Source organism: Lepidothrix coronata, unplaced genomic scaffold, assembly GCF_001604755.1.
Source record: "Lepidothrix coronata isolate B3197 unplaced genomic scaffold, Lepidothrix_coronata-1.0 Scaffold1, whole genome shotgun sequence".
Taxonomy (NCBI): Eukaryota; Metazoa; Chordata; class Aves; order Passeriformes; family Pipridae; genus Lepidothrix; species Lepidothrix coronata.
In genome coordinates this window covers 15,903,881-15,924,967 of record NW_016690181.1, presented here as the reverse complement: position 1 = coordinate 15,924,967, position 21,087 = coordinate 15,903,881, and the positions used below count along the sequence as shown (strand labels likewise).

Below are 21,087 nucleotides of genomic sequence, written 5' to 3'. Positions count from 1 at the left end.
GTGCTTTTGAACAGCACAGACTAACCGTTCTATGACACTGGTAACTATAGAGCATTGTAATAATCCCTCTGTTTTCCTCATGCTGGAGTGATCCCAGTCTGTGTAGCTCCTCAAAGCAGAGGCTGCTCCATATCTTTGATTTCACTTATTAGCCGATCCTTTCTTATTTCTTCAATACTTCTATATCTCTGTGCAGCTCAGGCTGTGGGTGTTGCATGGATATAGGCAGGGACACTGTTCTGTCTGTATTGTTTGATGTTCCTTTTATAGTATTTAATTTAACCTCTTTGAGAATTGGGCTGATGCAAAGGACTTCAAGATCTCTTTCCTGGTTGCTATTGATGTAATATTAGCCCAGCTTTCTATATAAATAGTTCAAAATTTATTTTTGCTCTCAGCATTTACTCGTTAGTGCTGAATTTCAGCACTGTCCTATTTCTATTTATTCTCACTATATTAAGATCTATTGATGCTTTTTCACAATCAACTCTATTTCAGAATATCCTCAGGACTTTTGTATCATCAGTGCACGTTGACACTTCAGATGGCTATTGCCGTTTCAATTAATTTTGAGTGGGCTGATTAAGATCTTTGAGGAAACGTCTACTGGCAATTTTTTTCTTTCTGTGAACTTTCTACTCTTATTCTTTACTTCTATGTTTTAAGAAATTGCTCATTCAGAGAAGAGCCATCCATTTCTTCCTATGTAAATGTGATTTCTTCAGGACCGTTGAGGGGAGGCCATATCAGATTTTTGTTGTGGGTTGATTTGTTTGTTTGATTTTTTTAATCAAAGTACACTGGTTGACTGGTTCGCTTTTATTGGTGTGTGCAGTCTGTTAGAAAAAGACCAGTAGATTTGTCTGTCATGGTATTGGTGTAGGAAAACCCTACCAATTTTTGTCAATATTTCATTTAAATGGTGCAACTATTAATTAATTTTGTAGGGTCCCGCCCCCATCCCATCTCCACCAGTTTCTGTCCATTTTCTCTGATAGTTTCCCCATGTTCTTCTGGATCCCTTTAAAAGCTGATGTTACAGCTGCTAGTTTCTTGTTCCATGGTACAAGATACAGCTTGTCATTGGTTATGACACGGAGTACAGATTTTACTCCTTTGAAGGTTACTAGAATAACACCTTTTCTTTCATATATTGGATCAAACAATTAAATACCTGATTATTTATTTTGTCCAGTCTATCTCCTACTTTAATTTTATGTGCTTTACAAGGGTATTTGATTAATATATACATTTTGAATGTTGTAAGTTAACTGATATGTTAAAAATACTCAAATGGATAAAAGAATTGAAATTACTACATTTCAGTGTAAAGATTGTAATTAAATGCTGTAGGAGATGTTTGTTATATGTATTAATTTTAGAATGCGATCTATAATTTCTGTAATGGAAAAAAATGTTTGTTTTTAATCATAAATTCCATAGCTTTCAGTTAAAAAACCCTAAGCTGTGCCTTTTTAATAAAGATTGATGTTTCTTTTTTTAAAATGGAATAGCCAGTTACAATGGTCTGATAGGTGTTATCAAAGCTTTTCTGCTTGTCTCATTGGGACAGTATTTTTCTAGGCAGATATTGCTGGGAGTCTCATCATCCTGTTGTTTTTCTATGGTTAAAATTCTTGGCATTTTCCCTTTTTCTGCTTTAGAAAAAAAAATCAAAACATATGCAAGTTCTAGGAGATGCTAGTTCAGAGTTGAATTTGTTGATAAGAACATAGAATTAATCACAGATGAGTGTAGACTTGTTTTTTTAGGTTCATCTTGTTAGCAGCTATTTTAAAAACACAGTCTGAAAGAGACTTCATAGGAAACACATTAAAGGCTGTAAGAAAAAGGCCGAGAAATGAAAAAATTAGTATTGTTCCCCAAGGAAAAGTTACTTTGCATGCATTTGTAATATTTGATGGATTTATGGGGCATGCTACACTGCAACTTTATTGTAAGTAATACTTGTCCCAAATGGCAAATGATATTCTCACTGCCAATGTTGTTCTCTGCAGACATTTATGTAACTTTCACTATTGTAATAATTTTGCCATAAATGTCTTGCAGTTTAAAAGAACATCCCAATGCTTTTCTGCCTGTATAGAAAAGACTGGCAAGTTATTGTCTTATGATCACTGGAAGACACTTGACCCATCTTGACCTCCTTCTTTCGTATTAGTTTCTCCATCTGACTCATGCTACCAAAATGAAAGAAAAGAAGTTGTGTTGTCTGGGTGTTTTTAAGATCAACTCAACCTGATATATCATAAATTTTGATTTTTTTTGGTGGGGGGAGAGGGTGTTTGGATAACAATTTCACACATCAAAATCATAAGAAAATCTGTTCTAGAAAAAAAGTGTGGGGTTTTTTTTTTTTTTGAAAGAGGGGTTGGATGATGATTTCACTCATCAAAATTGTAGGAAAACTCATTATAAAAACAAAAATTGGTAGGTTACTTTTACTAGGGATCAAGTCAGCCTCACTAATTTTCACAATCCTCTTTTGTGCTAGACTTTTGTCTGACAGTATTCAGAAACCTTTGCAATAAGAATGATGTAGGTAATTGCAACTTCTGCTCTACAAATAGGGCAGCAAAGCAGCTTAGAGAGTAAAGCAAAACAGAGTAGTGAAAACAGGCTTTTGCATACAATTTACCTTTGTGTGTAGTGGGTTGTACAGTTATGTCTTCAAGTGTGGAAGAGCCCTGTGATAGTTTGAACAGCAGAATGGAACATAATATACAAAAAGGCCAATGAAGAAAAGAACCTCTAGTTTAGGAGATATTGATTGTGGTACAGAGATGATTTTTCTTTCCTTTAAGTGCACCTTTAGTTACCATATTAGCAGAATGTGAAATTCAGCTTACATCTGCACAAAGTGAATCACATCCAGGAGGATGTGCTATTAAACCTTATTGAGCCCTCAGCATTTCACAAGAGCTTCTGGAGTTTTCAGGTATTTGGGGTTCTTTTTCCGTATTTTAAATGAAATCTGAGTTTATTCATCCCTCAGTCTTTTCATAGAGAACTCTTTCACCAGATTAGTGAGCGGTAGCCACTGCCAGAGGTGTCTGACTGCATGTTTTCTCCCTAGATGAGTGAATTTATGAGGCAAGGTGGGATGATGTACGTGGTCCTGTCTGTGCTGCTAGTGGTGGTAATCAAAAGTGATCTTTTGTTCAATTGGAACATGCAAGATAAGCATGACATAAACATATGAAAGACTTGTCATTTTGGGGACAAGTGGATCTCCCCAAGTAGTTTTATCTAATTTAGTCATTGTCTAATGCTACAACAAGTGGGAAAGCATCATTGTTCTTTCTTTTTCATTTAGAACAACATCACAATGTTACTACATGGAAAAAAAAAATCTACTTTCTTTTAAATCTGCTGCATTTGAGTATTTTCTCAGCTGCTTATGAAGCTGCCAAATAAAGTACTACTTATCATGAATACATGACAGAAAAGTAAATTGGCACTTTCTGTAGAATGCAGCAATTTGCATCCCCCTCTGTTCCTGAGAGCAATCTGTATTACATTCTTCAGAGCTTCAATATTTTTCCCCCTAAGAGATCTCATCTTGTATTTCCTGGCACTTCAACCAGAAACTTGTCCATTAAGACATTTTTCTTAATACTGATTTAACTTTCATTAACACAATTGCTCCTGTAATCAGACTCATAATTATACTTTCGCCTGTTTTTAAATTATTGCTTATAATTCTTTAGCTTGAGCAGCTGTTAATGTGGCCAGTTCACTCCCCATGTATAACTTTCAACCAGAGCACTGCAGCGATATTTGCTACCCCTTATAACATCTTTAGTGTCTTGACCAGCTTCTATCAGTTACTTCTCTTAACTTCAGTCCCTGTAACATTTCTTTTTGGATCACCATCAAGTTATTGAAAGAAAACAACACTCATATTTGTAAAGCTTTTACCCTGTGGCAATATTGTAAATAAAAAATCCTTAAGATGACAATGCAATCAAATGAAAAATGTTGCTGTTCAGAGGGTTTTTTATTCTGAAGGTGCTGTGTCTCTGAACTGTACTGAGGGATTTGAAAATGCAACCTCATAGTCTGAAAAAATTTCTCTGGTACCTGAAGTCAGTTGGAGAACAACCATAAACTTTTGCAAAAGCAACTTGTTCAGTGGGTGAACTGCACGAAAGTATTGCTGATTGCTTCCTCAGTGTACAACTTCAACATCAACAGAGTGAAAGGGAACTTGGCAAAATCTGTACTGAACTTGTGAAATGCCTTTGTGTGTGGCATTGGGTCGTGGATTGTGGAATTTTGTGTCGGTTCTGGGAAAGGTGATCAGAGAAATGCGAGGGTGAAAAACCTATTGACTTTTGTAATATACAAAGGCATATATGACATATGGCTCCTTGGGCTGTGTTGTTAAGGCTGAAAAAATAATCTGAGAATTAGCACTGCTTACTTAAGAATATCCTTATCTTGAGGTGGCTGCTCTTGCCATCGACAAGACACTGGATTAGTTAATCATTTGGTCTAATTAACTTGATGCTAACCATTTTCAAGTTCATGTTAATTTTTGACTGAGAAAGTCGTACAGTTTAATTTTGTACTGCTTGTTCTAGAGGGACACTAAGGGAGAGAGGAAAATGTAAGTATTTCTATGAGATTTTAAAGTGAAATTTGTGAGAAAACTATTTGAGAAAAATTCAGTATCTCCTTTTTTTTTTTTTTAGCTTAGTGCTGAAAAAAAACCAAACAACCAGACTTGTGGTCATATGAAATAGTTTCTCTTTGCTGAAAAGAAAAAGATCTGAGATTCATTCCTATATCTCGAGTGTAATAGGTGGAAAAACAGCAGTTAATTGAAAAATTTTAAGTCACTAGAGGGAGAAATTGGTTCATCTCTATTAAGTGTTTTTAATTACTGCATTAAGAATACATCAGCATACAGTAAATTATTTCGGCATAAGATGTGCATAAGCACATCCTTCTATTACAGAAAGAGAAAATTTAAGGTTGCTCTCTCTGTCTGTTCCAACAGTGTGTCAACACAGCAGTAAAGGCTTTTACTGTGTATAATTGTAAAATAATGCCAATAGGTAAATGCAAAAAGGATGTTTTGGGAGGACTTTTGCTTTTTGTAAAATAAACACAATTTTAAAAAAAATAAAAAGCACTAGGTTTTGGATGACACTAAAAGTTCGTACAGAATGCCAGAACACGGAAGGAACTCTACCGGCCCAGAGCAGTAATCCACCTAGCACTACTGCTTTTCTTTGATGGTGATTAGAACCACATGCTCCAAAGGAAAATGCTTATAATGGGCAATTAAAGGATCTGCACATAGCAGGCTTTTTTTTTTTTTTTTCCCTCTGCCCTCCCTCCCCCAGTTGCCATAAATTGCTGGTTGGCCTTTACTCTGACGTGCAAGTCTGACAAAACCTAGAAGGAACAGGAAATGACCTAAGTGTGGTTTTAGACAGTTTTTTTCTCATTCTCTACATAATAAGAAAAAAAACCCCACCTCTACTTTCCTTTGATAGACAAAACACCTTTTAGAACCTTTTTGAAACAATTAAAGAGCTTAAAAAAATATAAACCACATCAGATCAAATATCAAGCAATAAGAAAACTGTACAGCAGACAAAGTAGAAGCTGACCTGCTGATACTCCTGGGTACAAAAGCAGAAGTAACATGTCTTTTTAAAAGTAAGCAAATGAAACAAACATATAAAAAAAGAAACAAAACCCCAACCAAACAAAAACCAAAATCTTTTCTGCTTTCAGGGAGTAGTGTCAGCTTTAAGAATAGGCCTGACGAAGGCCTATTTGAAACTTCAGCATACAGCAGAGCATTTTTGTTCTGTTTTTATATCTGTGCTGAGGGCAAAGTTACTGAAAATAGTAACTAAACATGTGAAGACTCTAAAGTCACTTGTTAAAGTTTACTTAGGTGCATATCTTGTGAAAGATTTGTATTTACAGGGAAGATCAGAATGCTGCGAGGTTTGGTGAAAACATTACAATGGCCAGACACCTGCGTGTTCCAGTGTTGTTCTTATGTGTCCAGCCTATTAAACAGTACTGCAGGTACTGTTTAATATAGAGAATATAGAGAATAATATAGAGAATAGTATTAACTAAAGCAATTAAGTAGAAGCAAATCTCTTTTCGTTGAAGGGAGATTTTAGACTTCTTAAAAAAGCAAAAGCAATGCCTTTCATAACATAGTGCAGTAGAGTCCACAGCTGAGTCGTTGGACAGGGGATGTGACTGTTTCCGTCAGTACGTGTATCCAAACCTCAGAAGCAGGAAAGCACACACAGTTTCTATTCAAAGATTGTGGCTATCTGCAGACTTCACAACCTATTGGCCATTTTGCAACCTTGGATAAATAAATTGTATATAGAGTCAGGAAGTGATAAGTATTAGGATTCCAAAAATATCCTAGTTTTTTTCCTGTCCCATTTATTTTCGTGGGAAGGTTTAGTGAGTGGAGAAATACCATCATGATTCTAAATGCCTGGAGTATCATAGTGAGTGCTGTATTTTGTCTTTATTACAATAATCCACTGAAGTGGCTGCTGTTTTGGCCTGCAAGATTTCACAACAGAACGTTGTCTGTGTTATCTAAATAATGCTGCCTCTACTTTGAGAGTCATTCTTTGGTTGCATCACCTTTAGTTAGCACCGAATACAACTTAACTACTTAACAACATACTGTTTTTCAACAGCTACCTTTCCTACAGAGAGAGGGGAAAAAACCCTAATAAATTAATAAAACCCCTAAGAATCTAGGTTGTATAGCGCAGTGTTTGGTTTTTGGGGTCATTAAATTACATGGATTAAAAACGCTAATTGCTTGTAAGCTGTTACACAAGACTAATCTAGAAATAAAAGCAATGAATCGAGCATTAGTCTTGTTTGAAAGGCAGTCATGAAAAGAAATGGATATGTAATGTAACCTTTTTCATACTTTACAATAAATTAATTTCTCATTTAGTTGTAGAATTTTGCTTTTGAATGAGGTGAATTTGCACAGAGTTGATTTCTGAATCAAGTTGCTATGGTGTTGGTTTCATTGTTTAGTTAATTCTATGCTTGGTTGCTATGGAAATACTTATTTACGGAGCTAATGCCTAATGGTGTCAAACAGATGCTACTAGCAACTAGGAATCCTTTATATTTGATCAATGAAAGACTCAGTCAGAAGTAGAAACTCAATTTTGTGCTCATTTTTCTCCATTAAAGTTTTGGAGCATGGAATGTAATGGGTATTCTCGAATAGGACAAGTTTTATTTCCTTAACAAGCATTAAAGCACACATTGAATCTCCTGAAAAGTATCGTCAGTGAAACTAAATCCTGGTTTAGGTTTAGGCAATCATACACCAATGCAACAAATCTTAATATTGTGTGTAGCCTTAGACAGTGTGCGTGTATTAGTTATATTTGACTTTTAAGATTGATTTTTAGATTTTTTAGGCTCTGAAACATCTTTTTTTGTAGCTGTGTATTTTAAATCTCTGTGTAAGCGTGAGCACTGTCCTTAGTATAAGTTTGCACAACACAAATAATTCTTGAGTAACTAAGCTGATATGATTTTGTATTTTATAAGTTAAAATATCCTGAAAACATATTTCCACAATTATCTAGCCAAACACAGTTTGAGTTCAGCATTAAAATTAAAAAAAAAAAGTTTAAAAATGCCTAGTGCATTTTTCTAGTAATTTTAGTGGGTTTTAATTTGAGAAAAGTGAAATCCACACTCTTTTATCATGCTTAAGCCTTTAGAAGTTGAAAATATTCCTAAGGCATGTCTTTAGCCAAATGGAGTCATGGTATTCATATAAAGAAGATCTGAAAGAACTCCACCCTCCATGGCATCAACTCTCTTCTGAAAGACACTTCTATTGCAGGCCCTGGAAACACTGGCTGTGCTGTGATAGGAAAGATAACTTTTTCTATAGAAAAATAATTAAAAACAAAACAAAAACCTCTGAAGCCCTGCTGGTTTTCATTGACTGTCTTCTTTCATTTCTCATCTGTTTTTAGTTTACTTAGACTATAAACTTCTCAGAGGAGCACTTATTCCCTTTTTCTTTGTAAAAATTAACGTTACTTTGTTCCTGTTCCTGTTAGAGCTATAAGCTGTATTAGGGAAGGCCTCTATTACTGTTACCTTGTGTGCTTTTTCAACGTGTTTCTGATGTTGTTACCATGTGCTTTGCAAAAGTGCCATCCTTAAGTTTTGGTAAGGGTTTGGTTGATATTCTTGTGTTCAAATAACATGGCAATTCATCTGCAATATTTGGAAATGTTGTTTTTATTGTTTGAGAAAACATAAGCCAAGGGCAGTATCTGATGCCTACTGTCAGTTTTCCTGCAAATATCCACTTAGAGATACATATTTAAAACTCCTGAGATTTGACTAAACACCTATAGCACTGAATACAGTGTTCATTCTTTGGAACAGCAACTTTGTGGAGAATTTGTTGAGCTTTAGCAACTTTTTTAGCCTTTAAAAAAACGAGTTTTCAGTGATGCAAATTCCTTCTGTTGACACTCTTGGCCTGTCTTGAGTGACATGTTTCATTTTGACATTGATGACTGATGGCAGCCAGATCGGAAAAGGTCACTTGTACTTTGTGAGCTGGCTTGTCTTCGTTAAGCCATGTTGAAATTTATTTCAGATGTTAAATAGATGCAATTATTATAATTGACCAAGGCACGTGTGGTTTTTTTGGTTTGGTTTTTTTATTAGCTATTCTTCGAAATCCTTATCAGCTTGACAGGCAAGTGTATAAAACCAGGGCAGTGTGTTCATTGCTCTTCGGATGAAAGGGAAAGACTCTGGGTTTAGAGTCAGGCTGATATGAGAACTCCTCCAAGATGACTGGTAATTTGGCATAGATGGTTCGGGGGGGGGGGCTATGCATTTCTCACCTTTCAGTTCATCTGCACTATCAGAGCCCAGAGCAGTTTCATTTTCAGAGGAGCTCCCAAACATTCAGTCGCTGTGATGTGATCCAGTGACAATGGACGCTGAAAGCTGAAGTGTGTGAGTTACTAAGCAGAGGTATAAGTTGCAGCTTGGAAGTTTTGTGACTCAAGTCAGTCCTAGATAAGGTGTTTCTTGATGGAGGAGGTGAGGAAGAACGTTATGTGCAATGGATTACAAAATCTTAGTATTACAGAGTACAGATCTTTCTGCAACAAGTCTCATGTTGCAAAATCAAAAATTGCTGAGGCTCTGCCTAAGACCTAATTTAAGGTCTCTTGGTCTGTTCACATTAAGTCAAAATAAACGATATAATTTTTACTTCTATTGTAAGATCAACGCAACACTGGGAATACTTTGTAACTTTTGATGAGCCACAGTGATTAAAGCTTTGACTGTCTAACTCTCAACAAAAAATAATGCCAGAAATACTGCTTGTTTAGTATTCCAAATTTAGCTTTCAAGGCATGGAGTTAGGCTAATTAAACTAAGGTAGGTGGGTAGTGAGAGATGAACCACAATTCTTTTAGTGGTAAGGAGTAAATTCTTTAAACAGAGAATTTTTTTTTTTGCCTGGAAGTAGAATTTATCAGCTGTTAACCTTTAAAACTTTCACTCTCCTTGTCCTTCTAACCACGTCAGTTCTGCAGAAGGTCTGTTAAGGAATATGCTGCTGATTTCTGTTCCTTTCTCCCCAAATTGTTTTTGTGGGGGAGGCTTTCTGGATTTGAGTGCCATCTTGTGGAGCATTGTGAGCACCTAAGGAAAGGTAAAACCCCTTTCACTAGTAACCTATGAGGGTTTGCTTGGTGTAGAGATGTACCAAGTTGCAATTACCCTGGAAAAATATTCCTTGTTTGGCAATCTGCATTTTTTTCCCTCCGTGCTTAGTGGAAAAGATTGCTACTTTTTGCCTCAAATTTTCATCATCTCATTTTAATTACTTTGATGTGTGGCACGTGGAATGAGCCCTGAAAATTTGACAGACTGTGGCAGCCTGCTAGCTGTGTTAATATACTACACCTGTCTTCTCTCAGAAGATATGAATTCTAATTAATGGTGGTGTATATTGAATTAAAGAAAAAGTTGTTAGGAAAGTACAGGTAAACTTCTGTTTACTTCAAAATTGTTTTGCTGCCTTTGCTATAAAATTGTTATCAGTGGTAAAGCTTAAAACTTCTGGTTTAATTGACAACAAAAAATTTTCAGTGATGAATCCAAGCAGTGAAATTTTTCATCTAAATAAACTTGTGAATAAAACGGTGCCCTGACATCTAAAATATCAAACCATTTTTTGCATTGGAAGCAGATTGGAAGATTATTTTGCCTTCTGTATACTGTGTGAGCATGGGACACAAGACAGAGCAGTAATGCTTTCCACTGAATAAGTTCTGCTTCTGTGACTTTGAGGCTATTTCTTTACTATAGCAGGTCTAAAGTCAAAAGGAAGGTTTTGAACCTTTTTAGTCAAGAAGATTGACCCCTGCAATTATAGCTTATGTGAGCATGTGTGTGTGTACACATACCTGTACACAAAAGCTCCCAGTGGCTTAAAGGGTGAATAAAGGACTAAAAGTAGTTGTAGCTAAAGTTTTGGTACAGAAATATCCTGGAGCAAGAGGGGCTCTTTTTGTTAAGAGCTCATTTACATTAAATTAATAAAATTAGCTAACACACCATACATTTAAAAGAAAAATAAAATATTAGAAGAGGGAAACCTGTGTTCTGTCCCCTAAAGGAGGTTGCAAGATTGCGGGCAAGCTGACGCAACTTTGTGGACCATTAGTATCAAAGGTTACTAATATAACTAACAAAACTCATGTGGACAGCTGATCTTTGTTGCTGATTGAGTCAAAAGTTAATGAAGCAGATTAATACAGTCTCTGTGTGCGAGCTTAGGAGAGCAGAATGAAAGCAAAAGATTTACTGATGTCCAATGCAGTAAATAAATGTCAATCTAGAAAGAGAAACCTCAGAATGAAGATGTTGCTAAAACCAAATGTGTTGTGGGAAAATGGGTATTGCCAGATAATGTTGGTTATTACCTTAATGCTTGTCAGTGACAGACTAACAGTCGTCTCATAAAAAAAAGAAAAAAAAGAGACATAGAAGCTAGATTAATCACTTAAACACTTCAAATACTTAAATTCTTAATTCTTATTTTGATCTACTTACTTTAACCAGCGTGAATTTCTAATAGAGCATAACTTACTCCCAGTTCAAGCACATGCTTAATGATAGATCTCTTCAGTTTTCATAGCAAGTGGATGTCAAAACTATTGACTTTAAACACGGTTTAGTGGTATCTCAGTGAAGATAACTGAAGAGAAAAAGGGCCTTTAAGTACCGCCCTTGCCTAGGCAATGCTGACACGTCCACCTGTGTTTTTTCAATTGACACTTTCTGTACCTTCTGCTGGACAAGTGCCAGACTGGAACATTGTGTTTTCTCCATGAAAGAGCTATTAGTCTCAGAAGAACAAGAACATACATAGTTCTCACCTATAAAAAAAAAAAAAAAAAGGCAGAAAAGTATCCAGGACTGCAGAATACGAACTGCCAAGTGGGGTATTGGCATTTTATTTGTGCTCTGTAACTACGAAAAAAAGGACAAAAAGGGTTATCTTTGTATTTGTTTAATTTGTGAATGCATGTTGTGCAAACAGGTTAATTCATCAGAGAATAATTAGAACCTGTCAAGAAGTCACGAAGGCTGAAACCTTCTGAAACAAAACAGACATCTGACTTTCATTTCTTGTATGTTGTTTTCATTTTTTGTCAGTATAGAAGACAAATTAAGTGAGTGCTGTTGACGTACTTGAAGCTGATAGTATCTTCAGATCGTGTTGCTGACGTTCTTTTGCGGGTTTGGTGGGTTTTGTGAGGTTATTCAGAACACGGAGCTTTGTAACCATGTTCAAGCAAAACCTAACGAAACCTCCTGCAAGAAAATGCTTTTGAAATTACCAGTTTTTAACCTGAGGTACTGGGGAGCTTTTTGCCTTTTTAAAAAGTGAATGATTTGATGTAATGCTTTCTGCACGGTATTTACAAAAATTGCTACTGTTCGAATGGTTCTGGAAAGAAAAAATATATTGCAGGTTTTAGGCTAGATTTGATTTTGTAGGCTGAGGTGAATAGATGTAGGAAAGTACTGTCATCACCTAATTTAGTGTACATGTTAAAAGATTTAGAAACAGTCCAGAAATATTAAAATAAGGCCACATAATTACTCTGTCATCAAGATATCTCTGTTGCATGCAATTTCTTCAGACTCTTCTACAGGGCTTTTGTTGGGTGACATTAGCTAAGAAAATGGCCCAAGTTACATACAAAAACATGAGGGGAGAAACATTTTTCATTACATCACATAATCAAGTTGTGTCATTGCTATTTTTCAATATTAGCATATCACCTATTGCTCTTTTTTTTTTTTGTCTTTGCAGATGATACTTTGGGATTGGGATTTGAAGCATTGGTACAAGCCCTATTACCAGGTCAGTATATTATGCATTTAATTAATAATATTGCATTGATTTTTTTTCCAATTTATTTTTCAAATTATTTTTCAAATTACAATGGATAAGAGACTTGTTTAAAACAGAGAATACCGTGAAAAGTTTTGACATGTTAAGAATTTGCAACATTTCCCTCTATTCCAGAATGCTGGCAGTGGAAATGGAGTTGATCTTTCAGTGCTAAATGAGGCTCGGAACATGCTGACAGACCTCCTGGCTGATCCATCTCTTCCACCACATGTGATTTCTTCCCTTCGAAGCATTAATAGTCTGATTGGTGCTTTCTCAGGCACATGCAGGCCAAAGGCTAGTCCATTCACACCATTTCCTGGTTTCTTCCCCTGTCCTGAAATAGAGGATCCTGCTGAAAAAGATCGAAAACTGCTCAAGGTCAAACGATTTTAATTTTCATTCATGTGTGTGTTGCAATTAAAAAAAAAAAAGGGAAAATTCATCAGGAAAGAATGCTCCTGTTTGCATAGTAGCTTCTTTACAGAGTACCTGTGGTACCTTAAGGTCAAAAGAGAGTAGCTGTGAGAACACATTGAATGTAATGTGACAGGTACCAAAATGCAAATTCAAGTGGTTGGTGGACAGACAGATAAAAAAAGCACTGGTGTGCACCCTGAACACATAATTCCTCAAAATAACAGCAAATATAAACTGAAGATGTTATATTCTCATGGTATGGAACAAACAGGGCTGTTCTTGATTCTCCAACATTCTTTACCTAACAATTACTGTCGCTGCAGCTTTTTCACTGACCTTTTTACCCCAAGAAATTTACTCTCGTGGAAAGCAAACTAGCCATTAGACAGAAGCAAATCAGCCATGTAAAAGGAAAAATATTACTTCTTTCTGTGCAGCAAATCACATTATGAGACCAGTGTTTAAATCTGCTGTCACTTCTCCATTATCTAGGGTAAATAAGTGAAAGCAAGAATGTAGTTACTATATGATGTGTTAAAGAATGTGGTGGAAAAACATTAAAATATAGAAACTCAGCTGCAGGGCACCAGAGCTAATAATTCTAGGGTAACCCCGTATTGGCAGCTTGAGGCTGTTTATTGTGGAGGCTGGTCTGGGACATCCTTGCCCTGTAGTTGTTTATATTTCCAGGAAGTGGGCAGCTGGGCCCAAATTGATCAATTTGTTGGCTTAGTACTTTGGAGCCAGACAAACTGCCTTGAGCCAGATTCAGCCTGCCTGTGAAATGTCTGTTGGGATCCATATTTCTGGGAGGGGAAAACTCACTGTCTACGAGTTGTTCTTTGGAAGATCCTGCAGAACCATTGCAGTAAGAAATTCCTTGGAATATCACATGGATATCTGCAGAAATCAGCTGGGTTGGGATCAAAGTCATTCATCATGTTTTTTCTTGTGTATTTCTTTAAAAACTACTAAGGATTAGTATATCTTTTAATTTTTAAGATTTCTATGCAGCTAGTCAGAATTGTTTGAAATGAAAACTATTCCTTGCTGAAGAGTGGTTATGAAGAGTATGTGAAATTGGAAGACTCTGGTTTTTCACAGCTACTTTCTTTTCCTCTTTCCTAAAAGTAACTTTTTCTTTAAGTTTGGGGAGGTTTCTGTACAGAAATTTACATGATGGATAAAACAGTGCTTACCACTGTTTTAATGATTGTTTGACTTAAGGATAAGCCAAAAGATCTCCCCCTATGTATATTACTGAAAGAACAAGATTTCTCTTTCTTTCAAAAACCAAGTGAGCACAAACTCCAGATTATGACACATCAAAGAAAATAATGAGAGAGTATTTCTTAGAAATGGTACCTTTCAGACTATGCTGAGAGATTCCCATTCTCTCTTTCTGATTTGGAATATGGAAAATCTCTTCCAGATTTCAAATGAGTTGTTTTTTTTGCTGAGGATTATGTACATTTTTATTTCTCTTCCCTGATTGGCTTCCAAAGGGCATTCAGTTATAATAACAGCCCTACTGAAGTTGTGGATGCCCCATCCCTGGGAGTGTTCAAAGCCAGGCTGGATGGGGCTCTGAGCACCCTGGTCTAGTGAAAGACATCTCTGTCCATGGGGATTGGAACTAAATGATCTTCAAGGTCCCTTCCTAATCAAAGTCATTCTATGATTCTATGGTTCTTGTTGTTGCTGGTAACCAAAAGTCCTTTCATAATAACTTTGATTTCTAGCATGGTGTCAGTTTTATTTCCAGAGCAATTTTTCCCCTTTGTATAGTGACTACCAGCGACTTTCCTAGGATAGAAGGATCTGGAATTCCTTAGTCCTTTGCTACCCGTGTTTTGTTTATTCTGTGCTTCTGTAACTAGTAGGGGAAGTTCTGGATGTTTGCCATATCCCCAGTGTTCCTTCATTCTCAGAGTAACCAGGAAGAGGAAAAAGTAAGCACAGGTGCTCTGGCCTTCTTTCCATATTGTGCTAACATGCGCACTTGGGAGTGGACCTTTCTCCTCCAGTGTTGGGGATTTTCATCTGTGCTCTCCAAATAGCATAGAGCACACAGGTTGCATTGTGGTCCACTGGCAGAGAGATCCATTCCAACCTGAGAGCACTTTCCTGTGTGATGGCAAGCTCCTCTGGTTCCCTTTCTGGTGGGGCTGGTTAAGCACTGCTGCAGGTTTCTGTGGATGATGTGGTGGTCCTATTCTGCCTGTGCATTTCCACCTTTCTGGCTCTGACTGCACTTTTGCAGCAAAGCAAACAGAGTCAAGGCATATCCTGCATCAAGGACTCAAAGCAGTCTGATTTTTCAGGGTAAGAAACTGTACTACTTTGTTTTGACACAGTTTCACCTTTTTTTTTTTTTAAATTTAAATATGCAATAACTTTGTGAGTCACATATGATCTCTGATGAAGGTTAAAATTGCAAAGTCATTATTTCTGACAGACTTCGAAGTGTTACTATGCAAAGTTCACCTATCCTTACACAAACCTGCTGACCTCGCTCAACACTGCAAATATTGCCTTGGATTTTTGTTTTAAACAATTTTTTCCTGACATCTTTTTTACTTTGCAGGATCTAATTACACACATCATTATTATGCAGAAGAGTCTCTCCTCTGCCCATCCTTCTCTCCCCTGCCCGTCCTTCCCTCCCTCTGCTTAATGGTCAGATCTAGGCATGAGTTATCAAATGCATTGTAGACTTAATGCAGTGAGATATATACATATATTTTTAAATTTTTTTTTTTAACATAGTGTATAGGCTCTCTGTGCAATGGATACAGGTATGCCATCCCTCATTTCCAGTTTCAGTTCAGAGATCCTATCCTTTCCATTAGTTAGGTTCTACTAGTTGCTATTTAAAAACAGATATACTTCTCAGGGGTATTTCAGTAAGGCAGAGGTAATAAGTCCTGAGCTATTTCCACACAGGACTGTTTGAGTGCCACTGCCCCTCTTTGCAGAGGGCTTTTTGTTCAAGTAAAATGGTGATGCCCAATGTTTGAGCTGCAGCGTGCCTAAACTAATGCAGCTTCCAGGCTGGGAGTGGTGAGGTGCCTTGGAAGCTTCCCGAATGCTGTGAGACTGCTATGGAAGTAGAGAGGGATCCTTGATGAATCAGAACTGACCCTGTGAATTCTACATCACCCTTTCCACAAGTTCCACAGTACTTGCACTGTTCAATATTCAGCATTCTGAGTTATCAAAATCTCAGACTACCCTGAGAGCTGGAGAGCTTTGTGGTTGTAGAAAAAGAATCCATAATCCTACAGCAAATTACTATCACTACCTATATTAATTTGGGGAAAGAAAAAAGAGATATGAAAAGTAATTATTCTTAATAAAATAATTAGATGGCATCTTTTCTATTTTCTTAAGCAGTAAGAGTGAATGTAAGATACCATATTTACTGTTTCACTGTAAAAAGTAACAATAAATAGCCCTTACAAACTGTAAATAAAATTTAACATCTGTTTTTAATTACATAGATTTTAACTGTGGTTAAATTACTCAACAGGGATTAAATAGCAGGAGTAGCCTGCCAACCCCACAGCTGAGACGATCTTCAGGAGTTTCTGGCATGTCACCTATAGAATCAGCATCTTCCAGATGGGAACGAAGTAACAGCAAGAGATCTCATCAGGAATATAGCACATCAAGGTAGGCACTGAATGACATTTTAAGGGCAATAATAATGTTGGAACTTGGCAGCAGAAGTATTTGATGTAAAATCTTGTTAATTAAGGCTCCAAATTCTGCCAGTATAAACTTGAAAAGTTAATTATATACTGTGCTTTGTAGCTCTGATCTTGAGTAGAAATCAGGTCATTCTGAGGTTAAGTGGCGTGCTCTGTCATTACAAGTAGGCCTGCATAACAGTTTAAGTAGGAAACAAAAAAAAAAAAAGCCGAACATACATGATTGCAAAACAAACTGGTTTAGTCTCTAAACTTGTACTGACTTCCTCCTTCTTTTTATTTAAAATATGTGTCACTCTCCAACTTCCACATACCCATATATAATTAAAAAGGTGATACAACTTTCCTGTGTTTCGTAGTCACTGTTCTGTGTGTTGCAACATTTATTATTCCTGCAGCCATCAAGCAAGTGGTAAGGTAAATTAAGGTAGTCATATCTTCTCTGCTTGTTAGTTAATACAGTGCAAATAAAATTTTATTTTCAGAATTAAGATAACATTTTGAATTAGGATTAAAATAAATGATTTTTTTTGTTTGTTTAATGTTGTATATGAGTGAAAATTCACACGTTTAATTTTATTTAAATGTGTAAATGGGTGTGCCTTTGCTCCTGAAATCTGTAAAAATGTGTGTAGTTTTGCTTTTTTTGTTCGATTCTTTTTTAGTTTGTTTGGGTTTTTTTCTTTGGTCATAAATAAAGTATAATAGATGCATTTTTAAAAAAGCAAATATAAGTTATGCTGATAATTGATAATTATTAATGGTGGATGAAAGTTTAGATACATGCATCCAAGAGTATTATATTTAATTTTGAAGTAAACCATTTAAATAATTTGGCCTTTGCAATGTCTTTTTCCACTTTAATAAAATATGCTTAAGCCCACCTGATTAAAAGTAGCAATATGGAAAACACCCTCACCTAGAAGACATGTTCAGTTTTATGGTTGGTGTCCTGCCCTCCAGAGTTCTTGCCAACACTTGCTCTGTCCCTGTCTCTTTGCACCTTCCAACAATTGTTCTTATCAGGTTCCCTTTAACTTCTAACACATAATCATCTCCCAAACCCCCATGGGTGTTTATTGATAAGGTTAGATGAAATAGATGCATTGGCATAGCTGTTCCTGCTGCCAAGAGGCAGTCCTGCCATTCCTGCATTCCTGGAGCACTTTGTCCCATTGACTCAGATGCTTAAATTATCAGAAAAATAACAGCTGACTGCTTTGAACTGAATTCTTGCTGAATTGAAAAATATATTACATAGTGGTACTATAAATTAATATTGCTGCAAAATTTGATTTAATGTTTCACAATTTTTTTTACCCATCCAGACAGTACTTAAAAGCAAATCTTGATATCTACTCTTTTATTTGTATGTGAATTCTTGATTTGGCTTCTCATTCAAACACTAGCTCAAGATGAACTAACCTTCCCTAATATGTAGTGTTCCTACACTAAATACCCTTGCAGCATTTTTATGTGCTTTAAACTAATACATGTGAGCTGTGATAGCTAAACAATGTACAAACAGTGAAAAGATCAATCTATCCTAGTTTTCAACCCAAACATTTCTGAAATCTGACCAACATGTCAAGCATCAGATTTGTTAAGGTTGGAAGGGACCTCTGGAGATCATCCAGTCCAACCCCACTGCCAAGGTAGGCTCACCTAGAGCAGGTGACACAGGAACGTGTCCAGATGGCTTTGGAATTTTTACAGGGAGGGAGAATCCACAACCTCCTTGGGCAGCCTGTTCCAGTGCTCTGCCACTCTGAATGTAAAGAAGTTCTTCTTCATGTTGGGGTGGAACTTCTTGTGTTTTAGTTTATGGCCATTGTTCCTCATCCTGTCCCTGGGCACCACTGAAAAGAGTCTGGCACCATCCTCTTGGCACCCACCTTTGAGATATTTATATCTGTTGATGAGAAGCCCTCTCAGTCTTCTCTTTTCCACATAAGAGAGGTGTTCCAGGCCCCTCATCATCTTTGTGGCCCTCTGCTGGACCCTCTCCAGTAGTTGAATATACTCAGAAATAAATCTATGTTTATTCTTTAACTCATTTTTTGTATTCATATATTTAAACAAATGATGGGAGATTAAGAATTTTTTCTGTGTTTGACTTTTGTTTGCAATCTGATTAAGCAAGATTAAATCTGCTTCAGTAAACACTGTTTTCCCCCACTGAAGAGAAAGAGTTAGTTTTACATTAAATGTTCTCACTTTGAGTACACATATACAGTTATTTTTAATTGCATATTACATTTTTGTTTGCTAAAGGAATAAATTTGAATTTGGGGGTGAAATTTCATGCCTAGAACAGCAGATGGCAGGATTCAACTATTGAGTTGAACGATTCAGCTACTGAAGCACAATCTGAGTTGATGTCAAAACCAGCTTTAGTTCTAAGTTTGTAATAAATCAAATAATTAAGCATTCAAAATTAATTTGAAAATCATTGTAGCTGTGTAAGGTTTTGATGGTATTTCCAAAGTAATCAATCCTCTAAATGTTCTCAGATCTGTTAGAAAATAGCCTACTTTGTTCAAATGTTTGAGAAAAGTAGCATGTTAGAAGTAAAGCCTATTGCACTTGGTCTGAGTATATTTATCGTGTCATTTTAGGACTGTATAAAATTGTCTGTTGCTTTCACCCAGTACCCAGTAGTTTTTATTCCCTATAATTGACATATATTGTCTAGCTGATGTTTCTAATACTCTGTCTTTCTTGAATGGTAGCGGATCTGTGACAGGACAAAATAGCTATTTTTAAAGCATTTTATTTAATAAAAATGGAAGAAAAACTAGGAAAGTAAAAAATTAATTCTTACTGTTTTCTTTTCAGCCAAGGATCTCATTCAAGTGGGTCTTTTGGTGCAAACTTGCTGACAATACCAAAGCAAAGATCATCTTCTATGACATTGACTCATTATATAGGTCCCAGACGAGCAGGTAAGATCATGCAATTTATGCAGCTTGGTGACATGGCACAAGACAGTAGTTAGTACATCATGTATTACAGTTCGGTTTTTTTCATGTAAAGGTAGTACTAAAATAATATCAGCATGTTCATGTTGTTTAAATCTAGTCTTTGTAAACAGATGTTTTCATTGTGACCTGAACCCCATGTAATGTTTGTTTTGGAAGGTGCTTCGCCCGGTCTGAGTCCTGTGGGTTCACCCAGTCATGGATCTGTCTCCAGCGGGGCTTTCAGCAACTGGTCACCTGTAGAATTTCCTGATACTGCTGATTTCCTTACAAAACCAAGCATTAATATACATAAGCCTCCAGGATACACATCTAGCTCTCCAGATTTTCAGCAGCAAGTTAAAACACCTGTAGGTTATATGTGTAGCAGGTACTGTAAACTCTGTTACATACTTGGTAACTTCATGTGTGTTGAAAAGAATAGAGTTAAAATGAAAAAAATATAGCAACACCTATGCATCTGCTAGGCTTGAAAAAAGGGCACATGATCTCATAATAATCTGTGACTGTATTATCCAGGGGTAACTAAAGAATGGTCTATGTATGTCATTGATTTGAAATGGCCCATCCCTCACAACAGTTGTTATTTTAGAGTAACAATATTCTATGGATTTTTTGAAAAGAAGGTCTTCTTATTTGGGAATTGAATTCTGTATTTCTGAATACTTTCTAAGTAATGAGCTCTACTTTATTAATGCATGCAGGTGAGTCCGGGGGAGGTGATGGTTGATTATTTAGCACAGACTAAATCTTTGTGTGCCAAATTTAGAAGAAAATACTAAGGTCACTTGGAGGAACCTCCAAAAGCCTTTTTAATAAAAGTAGTCTGCAGATATTTTTCAGTAGAAGACATCAGTAGCAAAAGAAGAAAATTACTGAATGTTGTAAATATTTTTCATGTATTCTGTAAGCTGTGGACGTCAGATACTCAAGCCTGTTCCAACAGCAGAACCAGAATCTGCAGAACACAGAGACAGAAAATCAGGTGGGATTTCAAAATAAACAAATATTTGATATCAACTTGCTCCTTTTTTTTTTTCTAGGCCAGTTAACTTAAAATTTTTATATTTCTACGTAAAATTTTTCCTATTTTTTAACTCATATGCATATATTTTATTTTATTTTGTGATTTAGAATAATCAAGATAACATAAAATATTGCCTGCTTCATAGTAAGGATTTTAAAACAGGCTTCCACTCACACCTTTATAGTTCTGTACTCCATATATCACACAAGTTCTCTGCCAACTCAGCTAAACTAATCACTGAACCAATTTTTGCAAATAAAAAGTTAGTTTTAGCTTTTCTCAATCTTCAGATAAGTTTTGTCTAATCCATTTTGTCCGTTACAACTTTTTTGTTGCATAATTCTTAAATAAAATGGCTTGGAAACAAGCTGTTACTTATATTTCTCTGAATAATCTGTATGATCAGTTGAAAAATTATTACAGTAGTAATTCACA

The 21,087-nt window shown here is 36.1% G+C and overlaps 1 protein-coding gene across 1 annotated transcript in view; it reads left to right on the top strand.

Moving 5' to 3' along the window:
* PDE3B (phosphodiesterase 3B) overlaps positions 1 to 21,087 on the top strand; it is an 87,796-nt gene that overhangs the window by 52,375 nt on the left and 14,334 nt on the right. The window contains exons 2-7 of the mRNA XM_017810986.1: positions 12,431 to 12,481; positions 12,647 to 12,892; positions 16,464 to 16,606; positions 19,483 to 19,589; positions 19,785 to 19,995; positions 20,537 to 20,610. Coding sequence (XP_017666475.1) covers positions 12,431 to 12,481; positions 12,647 to 12,892; positions 16,464 to 16,606; positions 19,483 to 19,589; positions 19,785 to 19,995; positions 20,537 to 20,610 — 832 coding nt within the window. The remainder of the gene's footprint in view (positions 1 to 12,430; positions 12,482 to 12,646; positions 12,893 to 16,463; positions 16,607 to 19,482; positions 19,590 to 19,784; positions 19,996 to 20,536; positions 20,611 to 21,087) is intronic.